Below are 15,228 nucleotides of genomic sequence, written 5' to 3' on the forward strand. Positions count from 1 at the left end.
ACATTGAATCTGCTTTTAAATTTTGTACTTCAAATTAATCATATGTCGTTTTCTAAATTTACCATGATGTAGACCTACTACATGAACTCACCATAATCTTATATTATTATAAGAATGAGTAATGTACCTTACACGGTGAGTCGACTGTTAATTTTCTTAGGATTATTATGCCGTTTTCTAAATTTACATTAATGTAGACCCAGTATGATAACTTGCATCTGATGTTACCCACCCACACCCCCCCCCCTTTTTTTTTCTCAAGAAAATCTGTCTTGTGGATGAAAGAATTTCAAGAAAACTTGGACCCCAGCTTCAGTGTTGCCTCGGTGGATCTGTAAGAATGCCTCATTGCTTAAAGAGAAAGAACTAACTGGATTTTAGTTTTGGAAACTGCAGAAAATTGCAATATTAGTAACAAGGAACATTAGGATCCGCAGGAGAGACTGGAAATAGTAATTATTGTGGCTACGAATGATTTTTTTTTTTTTTCAACTTTAGACCTACTCTTTCCTTTACGCACTCAAGAAAGGTAATCATAGATGACGTTGAGGGTTAATCTAAAAGAATGTCTTCAGTCAGATGGAAAAACACATTAGAAAACGTTATTTTACAAGTGAAATTTATTTATTTGTGTATGACTAACATAGGGATGGGATCAGAATTCCTAAGCTGAAGGAATCCTCTTGAATGTATATAAGGGTCCTTCGGTAAGCCCTTATAAATACTTGTAGTTGGCATCCTAATCATTAGTTTAGTAACCGCTGGAGTAGTACACGATAGGCCCATATAATCCCACCACCTGGTGCACGGGAAACACTGACAAGTTAAATGGACACAGCTTGAAAAACTGCTAATAATGTGGTACTAATCAGCTTAAGCTGCTAGTTGCACTCTAGAGGTTAACCAGCTTATTTTTTAGCTAAAGAGTTTAAAAGTTTAATGCAGGAAAAACATACGCGAATATGTTCAAATTAAAGTTTTAGCAAATTTTGGTGAAACTTAAAGCAAAAGATTTTTGGTTCTAACAATCGATATAGGTTCATTACACTCAGATTAATTGGGACCTATGAGAAAAATTACCTATAGTTAGTAAGAATTTGTAAGAACTTGTAGGTTGGTGCCTTCCTGTTAGCACTGTACAGAGGGAACAAGTCAGGACAGCCATGTCTGGAGGAGACTGTGGGATGTTTTCATAACGCATGACTTTTATTTAACCATTCACGACCCCTTTGGTAAAATAGAAATAAAAAGGAATAATCATTCAAGAATTCCATTGGACTTCATGATTATAGGCCAGGAATGGAGTAACATAAAGGTATGTTAACTCTGGAAGCCAGCTGTAATGAAATCTGTTCAAATCGGACAGAAAGGAAACTAACAAAAGTGTCATATATGTTCAGTTGTCTAGAAGGATGAATACAAGGAAGGAAAACTACAGACATGCCGGAATATGTCATATGTTACAGTATGAACAAAAACAGAGGTTCAGTTGATGTGGCTTGTTGAACAGTAACTTGTTCTTTTGTTAGACATAACTGTCATAGTACTTGGATATCTTCATATACACTGACCATTTCTTGCAAATTACACATTCACCTAAGACTTGCGCTACTATTGATGCATTCCACTACTATTGATGCCATAATATTCTAAATTACCCGACTGGCCAGTTCATTAATGCTTCTTGTGGGACTGCGCAAGTATATACAGAGCAAGCGTGTTCCACTTGAGTGTGCTTTCAAACAATGACTACAAAACAGACATGGCATATCCTTTGCCCAACTGTTAAACTCATTTTGGCCTAGGTCACCGTCCCATCTTCATCCCAGGCTGCGATGCTGAGGACTTGCTACACGACGAAAGGTTTCGTTTTCGTATTAAATTCCAACAAGGTCAGTAACGCGATCTGTTATAGAATCCAAGATATCAGGTGTTCCTTCAAAGATTTGGAGATCTTAATTACAGCTGTGACATTTCGGCACTTGTGTGTAACATTTCCTTTTCATTCATCTCCTTTTATCTAACGCAACAAAAATCCTTTTAACCTCGCTTGTTTTTCAGAAGTTATCTGCTGATCTCTTCTTTCAATTCTTTTTTATCACTAAATTTGATTAATTTCAAGTTGTTGACGCTAGAGCAGTAAAAGTTCATCTCTTGAATGTCAGAATAAATCGACATAAACATTCAGTTAGAACTGGCCAAAAGCAATTGCTCTCTTTATACAAATAAGTGCAAAATTGCACATATTAGACTGGTTACATAGTAGTGCAATGCAATTATGTAAATCTACGATTCAGTATCCAGAACCCCGTTGGAATTCGCAATAATACAGCCAACAAATGAAGTACTATTCATCTGAATCCAGGACTATATACTCCTTATCACATTCTGCATGAGTTGTTCGAAGGTGATTTCAAAGAAGAACTTGAGATTATCAGTAATTCATGTAAACGTCCTTTGCATCTCCTTGGTTAAATTAGGACAACTTTACCCCATCAGAAGACCAGCCTCAAATGTACAGACCCATGTATGCATAAAATGTTTTATATACTACTCTTAGCTGTTTTTCGTAAAACTGAGTGTCCTTTGTTATCATTAAAATTCACTTATTTGTCCTGGCCTTACCTTATATTTTGTTAATATTCCATGGTTCGTCTATACAATTAAGGATTTGGCCTACACTAGTAGAAGTCTTTCATTAAACTTCAAATCCACTGCATCTATCTTCTTTGTTGAATACTGTAGAATGAAATGTGTGTGTGTGTGTGTGTGTGTGTGTGTGTGTGTGAGAGAGAGAGAGAGAGAGAGAGAAGAGAGAGAGAGAGAGAGAGAGAGAGAGAGAACTAACTTGTGACAGAAAACAACACGGGAACTTAATATTATTTGTGTGAATCAGCCCAAAATGCAGCCATGAATGAAACAATAGACCTGATTTGATTAGCAGTTGACAATAATGTCCAAGTGCGATTTTACACACTGGATCACGCCTATGGATTGATGTACCTAAGCTAGAAAAATGTGGCTTGATCAGTGGAATTTCACACAATTCTTGCTGACTCCTTGAGTGACTGCCGTGACTGGAGGTTGCAGTCTACTTAATTACTTCTTAATTTACACCATCCTTTGTTTAAAACGCTGGTAACAGGTCAGTTACAATTGGCTTTAATGCCCGTGAACTTTCATGAACGTTTTGCTCTTTTCTTTTCAAATGAGACTCGGTGAGGCAAGATACAGTTACTTGTGGTTGGGAATTCTCAAAAGATTCTACACTGAAAGTTTCGTCTGTGTTGTGTAAAAGTAGTTTTTCATCATTTGCATTTCACCATTCTTCTCATCATAGATGATCCTGTGGTAGAGGTTTAAGAATACTACCACCTAAGTCCTGCGTGTCGTGCTTTTTAGTAAAAGGCTAGACCCACTGCCAATAATTGTGGAAACTGCTGTCTTCATTGCAATCATACTTTTTGTAAAAGGCTAGGCCCACTGCCAACAACTGTGGTTGATGACAGCGAGGGCATGCGGTCGCAAAAAAAAAAAAAAAAAAAAAAAAAAAAAAAAAAAAAAAAACCTTTGCCAAACGATAAAACATGCCCGATGATGCCTTTGATAGAAGGCAGTGGAGTAGGCGACCCCTTAATGAAGTGATAACGGTGGGGAAGGAAAAGAAGATTCTTCTCATCATCAATGATACAAATTTCATTCTATCACACATTTAGGCCTTCTACTCAGTACGGGGCCACTTTCAACTTGTTTATTCTACAAGAATGTTATACGCAATCAGGATTAACAAATGCAATAACAATGTTTTTATTAGGTATATACAATGTACCATACTAATTCATACACTTCATTATTTAGGACCAGAGACATCACTGCTAAATCCAGTAAACTAGCTTATACTGACTAATGGTCGATATATAAGTTTACAAGAAATCAGGTTGATACAAAATTTTACAAATTGATGAGAAAAAAGTGACCATAGCTTTGCTTAGAGGTGACATAGGTATACAGCTCTTGATTCTTGTTGAAACTGAAATATAGAACTTAGGACAAAGGTCAACCAGTGGGACATATGAGGTCACTCAACGCTGAAAGGGAAATTGAAAGTAACGAGCGTTTTAAAGGTGAAACAAGAAGAAAACCTGAAAGCATTTGCACTATGGAACAAATGACACGAGATTATGGGAAGTAAGACGAAGGAAAGATAATATGAACGGAGGTACAATAAATGACATGAAATGGGTTGTAGATAGGGTGTCAAGGGACGTTGCAGAGAACCTTATGTAACGCCTACTGTGTACCGCGTAAAGCGCACTGACGATATTGTCCCCCTAGGGACATTGGTTCTTGTTGCCAACTGGATATTACATATATGCTAGCGATAACAGGGAAGCACCGAGTTAATTTTGTATTGGTAAAAGTACTGATATTTGTTAGATCTTTTTTAAAATCGCATGAAGAGTGTTCCCCATACTCAGGTAAATTACAAACCCCCATATAACGAGTCTGTTTTCCAGCATACAGAACTTGGTATTAAGGCATGTCCGTTGTATCTGAAAAAAAATCTCCACCCTACAAGTCAACCAATTAAATGTATACAAGCTTTTCCTATGAGTGCTTACAAAATTTCATGCATACCTACTTTGCATATTTACTTTTTATAAATTCATATTTTCCTTTAAGTATATATGGATGTTCCAGTGGGTAAGCCAGTCAGCACATAATTTAATTCTTGGTTCACTGTTACTTGCTTTGACGCTGGCTCTTTGTAAACTAAATCTTAACATTTCCTTATTCCCCATCAGGGACTATTTGTTCACTCAGTAAATATTATGTTGTTTATAGCAGCTCTAGTCGCAGAAGTGATTATTGCAGTTTGTGGTAACTAGAGGGACTTTGGAAAAACATCCTCTACTACACACCTTTCTAGTCTTACCTTTACGGGCTGCTGAGGAGCAAGAGCCCGTGCCACCACAAGACTAGCTTAATATAGATAGATTGTCTTACCGGGCGTTTTTAGTAATTAGTAACATCATGTGATTGGAATAATGTGCATTTGTTTTTAACATGAAACACTCCAGAATGGAAAAGTAAAGATCTTTATTTATTTTTCTAAGTTGAGTGGAAGTACTTTATTTGATATACTGTCGTCATGGACATTGGGAGATACAGGAAACTACTCAGTCCTTCTTACCGGCACTATTATAGACGGAAGACAGATAACTATACATTAATTGTCAATATCTTTGGAAGGTATTTCTTTAACACAAGAGTATAATCAAGATTTGCATTTTTGGATCCTGGGGGAATTTATGATACTGCTTAAGAATCCATTTCCGATACCTTTCTTGCATATTCACTCCATCAGTTTATAAGAATTCATGTTTGTACTATTACGTTTTCCGTGGCATTTGGTACTGTAACGAGATCTCAGACAAATTTAACTCTCGCTGTGGGAGAAAAGGTGGCACTGTATTCAAAGTTGACCCACTGGAGGTAATTCCCATTTTAACATTTATATTCCTACCATTTAAGTTTCAAACGTGTGCATTTATTTCAAGACACGTACACATCTATTGCTGGCGGACATACCATTGTTTGTTTTTGCAGGGGGCCTTGTTATTTTAACGGAACTGTGTCAAGGTCAAAGAGGTTATACAATTATAGCGACTTTAGAATACAAGTACTAACGTTCTAGATTAAGTTACACGGCGTTTGGATCTTGCCTGTGGAGTAAATAAAAAGATTTTTTCTTTCCTTGATTGTGAAAATGTTAAATCAAAATGCAGCGGTTGATTTGTTAAAAACCGCTTGGTTATTTAAAAGCATCGAACGTTTTCTTTGAAGAAACATTTTTTTTTCGTTACTACTTATGCCTTTAAGCTTCTTGAAAATAAATACAGATACGTTTACTAAGTTATTTTGAGAAATGTATGATAATTGGAGACACCCCCTACTTTTATTTAAAATACAGTGAAAGCGAAAGTGTATGGCCTTTGTTTTTCTGCAAATACCTACATGAACGTGGCTTAAAGGATTGTGTTCGGAATAACTATTGAGTTTCGTTACTCTTCAAGTTTGTTTACGGGCCTCAAACCATGAGAGATCTGAATAGTCGGAGTAAATCCACATCAAATAATACTAAATTATTCAGTTAAGTATAAATTACAAACGCTATGTAATATCAAATTTTTATGATGTTTATATAAAATGTAGTAGAATATTGTTGGGAAAGGAGACACTCTAATCGCAGTCGGAGTCATCTTATAGCATACGAATACAAACAGAAGAGAGCGTTCAGAAGCGCTTTCGCACTCGAAAAACTCACACCCAATTGAATGAGGCTGGATCGTGCTGCCATCTATTATCAAGAAAGCGCAGGCGCAGACACCCCTACCAGGAGGGGAGGTAAGGAGGGACCCACCCCCGGCCGTCACTCTGGCTGGCTGCTGCTGCCAGTCAGTCAACTTCCGTCAACTGTGTGGAAGTGAGGTGCGAGAAAGTGCTTTCCAGAAAATAGCTCTCTCCCTCCCGAGGATTTACAAATTGATTTTCCAGCAGTGCTGTGTGTGTGTGGTACCGATGGTGAATTGAGTGTTGTGCTCCGCGCGAGAGGAAATAATCGTCATTTTTCCCATCACTAATGTGTAAAAATGGCCGAAACCGAAATTCCCAACAACGATGTCGAAAACTTGAAGGCAGCGGGAAAAGAAGGTGGGTGGGTGTTGGCACTGTCACTCTCTCTCCCTCTCTCTCTCTCACTCTCGCGATCGCGGTGTTTATTCCCTTGCTCATATTCGGTTTAGAACTGTCAGTTAAATCTTCCCGAAGTGATGGTCCTCGATTAGGGGCGGTTTTGTTGACGGGACGACGCGTGAAAGTGATGGAGGGAGGAGGTCGAAACCCGAAATCCCGAAGAGGAAGATGATGATGATGGGGTTTTCTGGTGTTCAGGTGGAGGAGGAACTCAGTCTAGCAAGAAGGGGAAATTAAGGAATTAAAAAGGAATGTCATCGAGGAGCCTTTGTTATTACATTTTTGCTAATATAATTTCAGGGGGAATAATTTTCTCTGGACCAGGAATTTATTATGATTACTACCTAGGTACCTAAAGTATAGGTTTTGCTTTGACTACCTACCTAGCCATAGGTAGACGAAATGTGGTCGTGGTAGGCCAGCCTAATCTTTATAAAAAATAATAAAAAAATTACAGTAAATCAGTAGCCTTTATTTTTAAACATGAATTCACGTCGATATTTTTTTTCTGGGCCAGTTCATTCTCATTGAGGTAGGTATAGTAGCTAGGTTTTGCTTTGACCAGCCTGGCTTGAAATGTGGCCGGCCGCAGGCCAACCTAATCTTTATAAAAAATAATAGAATTACAATAGAATGTATTATCAGAGTTATATTTTACGCCATTATTAAACCCAAATTGGCAACAGTCATTTGTCAGTGTAAGATAATACCTAGTATCACGATTGTAAAACATTGCAAAGGGTTATGCACAGGTATCTGTTTGTATTTCTCATTACCTTTTACTTTATAATGAACACCATATTCTAGGCCTAATACTTATTTATCTTCGTAGGCCTGCTGCTTTTCTGTCCCCAGCAAGACCCACAAATTGTCATTTATGTACTAGCCTACTTCCTATGCTTAGGTTTGCTGTAGGCTACTCCATGAAAATTTGTAAGCCGACAGTATCATATGATAGCTTGACGAGTCATAATACACATATTTTTTAAACCTAAATTTGGTAGGCAATCATTACAAGCTAGATGATATTATTATTATCATTCATTGTGAATCTTGTTCACATGGAAAAAGACCATTGGGACCCTTGACTTGCAATTCCAGCCTCCAAAGTAAAAATCAATTCACAAATGAATAGATAACAATGTAAGTGGATGATTAAGATACAAGGAGAATTGTTTTGATGCAATAATGCATTGCTTCTTTGCTGAACTTTTGAGGTTCTTGTTGCACAATATTCTCAGGGAGACTACCTAGTATTCCATAGGCCAATGGTGTTAGGGATAAAGGACCTCTGGAACTGAGAAGTTTGGCAGTGAAGCACATTCACTGCCTCTTGGTGGTGCTGTTCAGCAAATCTGGTTGCTCTCAGTAGGAAAAGTGGATCAGGGGTCCACTGTGAATGTTGAAGATTAGTGTTACATTGACAATTGATCCCTGATACAGGGTAATTTATGTAGTGAGTTGCATTCAGTCACCTAGTGACAGAAATAGTCAAATTTACACCTTTATTATTTACTTTTATATTAGTTCTGGGTATTGGAGTTTGATTTTTTGGTTTGTTCTTTAGTCTCAATATGTATGCAGAATACAGATAGGGGCAGGTTTTGAGAATGATGGGAACAGCACCTAACACTACTACTGAGTGGAAGCTTGGACCATATTTCCATTGCTTGGTGTTGCTTGGGGAATCCAGAAAGGCGGAACACCCCCCCCTACCCCTGACAGAATTCAGAGTAGGTGTCAGGGCTACTGTGGGTCTAGTAGCCATTTAGAGGGAATGTGACCAAACCAGACCTTCCTTAACCTAACCTAGGATAAAAGTCCTGACCTTGTTGGGGAAGGTTCTTTGCCCCCTTGGACCTCCCCTCTTTCCCCCCAAAGTAAGTCATTACCCCTCACTCTACCTTCTACCTGCCCCCACACAGGTCAGGACATGGCACCTTAGGTCAGGTTGGGTAAGAGCACAACATTCTAGAAAAGGTTAGGTTTTTGGTCAGCAGGACCTGTCTGTCATTGTCACCTGGCTCCCGGAAAAGCACAAGAAATTCTATTTACCAGCTGAATGTTTCAGTAGTTACAACTTTTTGGAAGGGGTGGCGGGGCGGCTGGTACTTGGTACTGAGCATGACAGTTGTTCAAGTTGGCTTGTTAATAATGTAAAAAAAATTTGTTTTTAAATTATCTATATAATATGGTGATTTTTTTTATTATTATTAAAATGATTTATAGTTAAAAATCCTTAGCTTTTGGGGAGCAGTCTTCCCATTTATAGAGAGCAAAGTTGCAAAGTGTGCTAACTAAAAATTAAATTAAAAATTTAATTATTCATGATGTAAAAGATATGTGTACACATGATAGGGTCTCTCTTTCAGCCGCAAAGATATTTTTTATTAAAAGCTATACTATATAGCATTTTTATGAATAGGACTTACCTGGTAGTTATATATATACTATAGCTATAGTCTATCGGTCTATAGCTGTACATATATAACTGCCAGGTAAGTATTCATAAAACTTAGTTTTATCATAAATACTTCATTTCTATGATATAGTGTATCCATCCAGTAAACTGTATAACTTGTTGGTTTGAGTATTGAGAGACAAATTATAGTCCAGTAATAGACAAAAGTTACAAACTTTTCAGGCACGTAATCTGGAAGATTACTATTGATATCCACCTGATTGTCACGTAGAGGCCCTAACTTAATTTTTTCTTTAAAAAAAAAAAAACGGTTTTTAACTGTCAGTTGTTTAAATGCCTATCCATTCCTTAATTTTCTTAAGAATGTCATTCAACTTCTTTTTTGTAACTGATATATATAAGTGTTGGAAAGGTAAAAGTTGTCATTTGCAAATCACACTAAACTGACCCCATGTCTCAGTAAGGCAATAGACTATCTTATTATATAAACACAAAATAGAATTGGATTTCACACACTTCCTTTAGCTGTTTCTGTTCTTATTGTTTCATAAGGTGAATAGTATGTAGTTTCCAATCTGTACACAATACATCCTCTTGTGCCAGTAGTTTCCAAGTACTCAGGGCTTCATCAGCAATTTCAGTAGACCATAAATAATTTAGTAGATTATGTATTATTATATCATAAGCCATACCATACCAGATCAAGTAAAATGAGCTTGTCACATGTTTCCTGTGATAGAACATAATTATTTATTCCCCGAACAAAAAAGGAGATTCTCTCACTTGCATTTTTGAAATTTTCTGTGACATAATGATGAATAGGTAGGTATCAGAGTTTTATTAAGAATTTCAAGATTTCATGTTATGAGAATGAAAAAACAGACCCCCCCTTCAGCCTTTCTCAAAATATGAAAGAAAGTAAAGGTATGAGGGCTCATTTCAGTTTTCGAAGGGGTATCACCTATATTGAGGCTTATTTCAGAAACAGCTAGCATACCGAAAGACTCATTTGGGCTATCTACTCAATTTTTTTTTTTTTTTTTTTTTTTCTATCAGCAAAATTATTACCAACATTACCGCAAGAGGCAGACCTCCTAAATTAATGGAATATCTTTGGGAGCATTAGAAACCTCACTTTTCATCTTGTTTACCTGAACACTTTGCAGACCTTATTGCTAATATGTTGATTCTTTTTCTTGACTTTATATAAGGAGCCGTCATCTTCCTCTCTTGAACTTCTGATGATTTAGTCTTATTGAGGTACTAATCAGTTCTGGTGTCAGCTTATATAATTTTAAGTCAACATCCCATTGAAAATTCACAGATCCTTTCCATTTATTGCCTTTTCCTTATATAACAGGTAAAATTGGAACACATCATCATTCCTCTTCTGCTAGCCGTAATACAACATCATTGGCACTTATATTTTCTTATATGTATTGCCATTTTCATGTTACATGTAAAACAAGTAGTACATAGTTCCAAAGAAAAACTAAAGTATAAGATTGGTTCTACCTGTTTGCGGGAGAAGTTGTCCAGCATGTCTTATCTTTACTGTTCTAGCTTCTACTCGTAATTTCTCACAACAAATCTGCCAATGTATTTCATTTCGTCTCACCAGTTCACATCTGTTATGGCTTTATGTCATGTAAGAGATTGATATACTACCACTTGCCACTCGCTAGGTAATACCATTTCTTGCACAGAGGGTACGTATTCCTCTGCTATGATCATAACTACTACGTCCAAAGATTTCTAACTCGTGTGAAGGTTGCACACCTGTGATTGCTAGCATATTCAGGCAATCACCAGTGTGTTAAGCATGCTCCTTATTGTGGGTTAGGCACACATCCCTTTAGTTTGGTTTGGTTTGGATGTGTCCCTATAACATACATACTCATTTTTATTCTTATCTAAGCAGACAACCTTGCTTCCCCAGAGTGATCTCCCAAAATTGTTCACTAAATTGTTGTTGAGCATAGAAGTGCATTTCTCCTGTGTTTTTATGTTGCCATTTATAACTAAAGCTGTGCATATTTTTAGGATTTTACCATGTTTGGGGGTTTTAACTCCAAAAATGGTTAATTTCCAACTGAAGTGACTTAACTTTGAATCAGACAAAAATCATTGAAGAAACTTCATCTTTGTGTCCACACCAGTTAGGGATAGAAAAAAATATTTAACTAGTCAAGCTGTAACCTGTGTGTAGATCATTTGATACTGGCCAAACACACAGTGCCAGTTTTTAGGCCCATTTCTTCTATTTCCTGTGCATTTTTGTTCCATTTGGCAGACCTGACTCATTTGTCAGCAATAAATTTTGATATTCATGAGCGGTTTGTTATTTTCTAAAATTATTCCTTTTGGAAAGCCATTCATTAATTTCTTATATGCCTCATAAGTTGTTGCATCTTTATAATTCTTGGGGCAACTTATTGAATATCTAGTCAGGGTATCATATGTTCAGGATCTTTGCTGAATCTTGGCTACATTAAATCCACATATGTCCATGCTTTGCTCTGATATCCAGTCAAGCTCACTTAGAATGGTTGTTACTTTGAATTATTACCTGGATGGGGGTTATGTTACCAATTTGCCTGCAGGATTAATTATACAAGTGACATTAGGAAGTAACTAAGTAGACCATTATAGGGAAGTAACTAAGTAGAAGACCATTATAGAGAGTATTAAGTATGGATCAGCAATGGTGAATTTCGACAAGAGTTCTATGCATTTCTTAAGGCCTGTCCACTAGGAAACATTGTTTGCAAACACTTTTGACCACATAGTGTTTTCATCCAGAATGCAAAACATTCAGTGTTTCTGTGTGTGTGTATAATATGTGTATGTTTATATATTTATGTGTGTGTATACATGCATGTATGCATATGCACATGTATATGTGTGTAAATGTATCTTATTTTCAGTTCCTCCAGAAGCAAGTCAGCATGACACACATGACCATCTCTTTCTTTTTGTTATCCCTCCTCGAGTGTGTTAAAATAGCCAAGTAGAATACAGAGGCACCTACAAGCATCCTCACAGCAACTTAGGTCTGGACAGGAAACTTATCTGCAAACAATGTTTCCTAGTGTTGACAGGACTTTAGTTTCCCACTTATGCACATTCTGTTTTACTGAAACCCATTATCAGCTAAATGTATCCTAGGGTACTACCCTTGTTGTATATTTACAGTTGTCTAAATTAAAGTACAGTACTTATTGTAACTCATGGCTTAGCTCAAGAGGTACAGTTCTGTTTTAATGGAGGTTTCTCATTCATCTGTCCTCTGCCCTTGCCCAAAGTCAAACCTGGCACTTTCTGTTGGTAGGCAAGAATGTAACCAGTGTTATTTGCTTATACTCTGTTTCCTCTTTGCACATGGGGAAGCTTAATGTGCAAGTTCACAACCTTATGTTAATTCTATAATAATGGATGATCATGAAAAAGTAAATGCAGTACTGTTATGATAATAAAGTTGCGTAAGTGTTTTCTCCTGGTTAGATTATATAGTACTATGTACTTTAAATGTGGTTAAATGTTTTCCACAAGCAGTAAGTCCCAGTACTATACACCAGGTAATTGTAATCGGTGGAAAATTTCAGACCATTTGAAAATTTCAGACCATTTAAACTGCATTAGGTAATTATTACTTTTTGACATTTTTATAGCTTTCCTAAAAACACAAAGGATAGAGAACCTATGGTATGTTGAGCTCACTTGGTCAGAAGAGGGTGTAGGGAGATGAAGCAGTGATGCCAAACATGCTGTCCTCATCATGTGAATCTGCATTTAGAGACCTCTTTGTGATTCTAGAAAAGAAGACTTTAATATGAGAAAAGTATCTAATGATAATTGAGAGCAATTTTATGATTAAATATTGTTAGACAGCATATGAAAAAATTAAGACAATGTTATGATGCTTTCCTTGTGTGTTGTCAAATCTGCGTTTACATACCCTAAGGGGATGGTGAGGAGGAAAACAATTAAAGCTGTGGGTCAGTAGGCCCGGGTTTGTCCTTGTCATGAAAGGACATCTGTACCTTACCAATGAGACGAACTTTGGCATATAGAAAAAAATTCCCCAAAACATAAAATCAGATTATGAGAAGAAACACACTCCAAAATTATGAATTACTAGGAAATATCACAGAGGAGTATAACAGATGAAGAGCGAAAGAAAGGGTATCCATAATCCGTGAGTTTCATTCGAAAAACAGAAATATGTCAACAGGTCCCCCTTTTTGACTGACTTAGTTGGTTCACCTATAGGCAACTTGAAAAAAAAAGGAAAGGAAACATGACAGAAAACATCTGCAAGTATAATCTTCAACTGATGACCTTGTACATTTTGAATTTATGGTATTTCCTCTTAAAGACAGGATCTCTGAGTTCAAGGGCTTGCTCCAGGATTGCTGTGGAATTTGTAGAAGAGGATTGGCTTCTAGAGCTTAAGCAAATCAGTCAAATAACAAAAGAAGCACTGAGACTTGATTGTTGTTAGTTCTGTAATCAAGATAGCTAGACTCCTTCAAGATCAGCCTTAAGGCTTTTTTAAAAAAAAAATTTGCAAGATTAGCCTTAAAGTTTTTTTGTTTATCTATTTGTCAATGTTTTAACATTTGCAAGTCTATTATTTTTAGAGGTGCAGAATTTTTTATGTGGGTGCATGAAGAGTCTATTTGTGTCAACCAAAGGCATCTGTACATGTAGTATTGCTATAACAGTATTAAGATAGTACTCCGTTAAAGGTATTTTTAGTATTAATAATATGAGTGCTTTAGGCTATACTGTACATACAGTTTACCTTTGGCCTTGTTCTGAGTAGTACTAGTTACAGTAGACCACAGATTTCATAAGTTTAGCAGGAAGCCATATGTATGTTGAGGCATATGAGCTAGTATAGGTACAGTAGTCATTCTTTAGCCTTTACTTTCTCACTTCCTAACACGGTTTTGATAACTCAGTATTCTACTCTGAATAATACATATCTTACAAGGTATTTTACAAGGTTACACTAGAAAATTATCATTTAATGTATTCTGGAGCAAATGTGTCTTGATGAAGTTAGTTTGAGCTATAACAGTATTAAGATAGTACTCCGTTAAAGGTATTTTTAGTATTAATAATATGAGTGCTTTAGGCTATACTGTACATACAGTTTACCTTTGGCCTTGTTCTGAGTAGTACTAGTTACAGTAGACCACAGATTTCATAAGTTTAGCAGGAAGCCATATGTATGTTGAGCATATGAGCTTGTATAGGTACGGTAGTCATTGTTTAGCCTTTACTTTCTCACTTCCTAACACGGTTTTGATAACTCAGTATTCTACTCTGAATAATACATATCTTACAAGGTATTTTACAAGGTTACACTAGAAAATTATCATTTAATGTATTCTGGAGCAAATGTGTCTTGATGATATGTCTTGATGAAGTTATTTTGAGTGCTCTTCCAGTTTATGGGCTTAGTTCTTTGATATAAGGCTTCTTTTATTATATATACTGCTGGTGGCCATAGGGTTTCTTACTTGATTGAATACCTTATAGTCAATAGGAAGCTGATTGAGATTCTGCACGACTGTTACTTTCCACTTTTGCACTGTTACATCAAAATTTATTGATACTTAAGAGAAGTGTATAGATACTGTATGTACATGGATTTTAGTGTTTGTAGTTATTCAGGTAGTTTTACTTGACTTATTTTGAGTAGTTTAGTCATATGTGTATTATCCTGTATTTATTATGCAGAATTTTAATATCCTGATATAGAGTTTTAGGTTTTGAAGGATGCAGGTCAAAGACATGGGTTGATAATACAGATTTGTAGTATCATCACTACATACATTGTTTCATGAGACAAATTAGTTAAATTGTTGGGAAATTGTTCTTATGCATACCTTATCTAATGAAAGTAATACAATATGTATTAAAACTGTGTTAGTATGGGACATGTACTGCTTTTGCAATGCTCAAAGGACTAAGGTAGTTTGTTTCTTGTAACTGGCAATCCATTGGGGTTCTTCAGTTGTACCAGCTTCATATTTTTG

At 36.4% G+C, this 15,228-nt stretch overlaps 1 protein-coding gene across 1 annotated transcript in view; it reads left to right on the forward strand.

Moving 5' to 3' along the window:
* The first annotated feature begins 6,431 nt into the window (after positions 1–6,431).
* The window catches only part of LOC135215473 (phosphatidylinositol 4-phosphate 5-kinase type-1 beta-like), a 555,040-nt gene continuing 546,243 nt past the window's right edge, over positions 6,432–15,228 (forward strand). Inside the window, 1 exon segment of the mRNA XM_064250216.1 lies at positions 6,432–6,714. Within this exon segment, the coding sequence (XP_064106286.1) occupies positions 6,654–6,714 (61 nt within the window). The 5' untranslated portion in view covers positions 6,432–6,653.

The sequence above is a fragment of the Macrobrachium nipponense genome, chromosome 5 (genome assembly GCF_015104395.2).
Source record: "Macrobrachium nipponense isolate FS-2020 chromosome 5, ASM1510439v2, whole genome shotgun sequence".
Taxonomy (NCBI): domain Eukaryota; kingdom Metazoa; phylum Arthropoda; class Malacostraca; order Decapoda; family Palaemonidae; genus Macrobrachium; species Macrobrachium nipponense.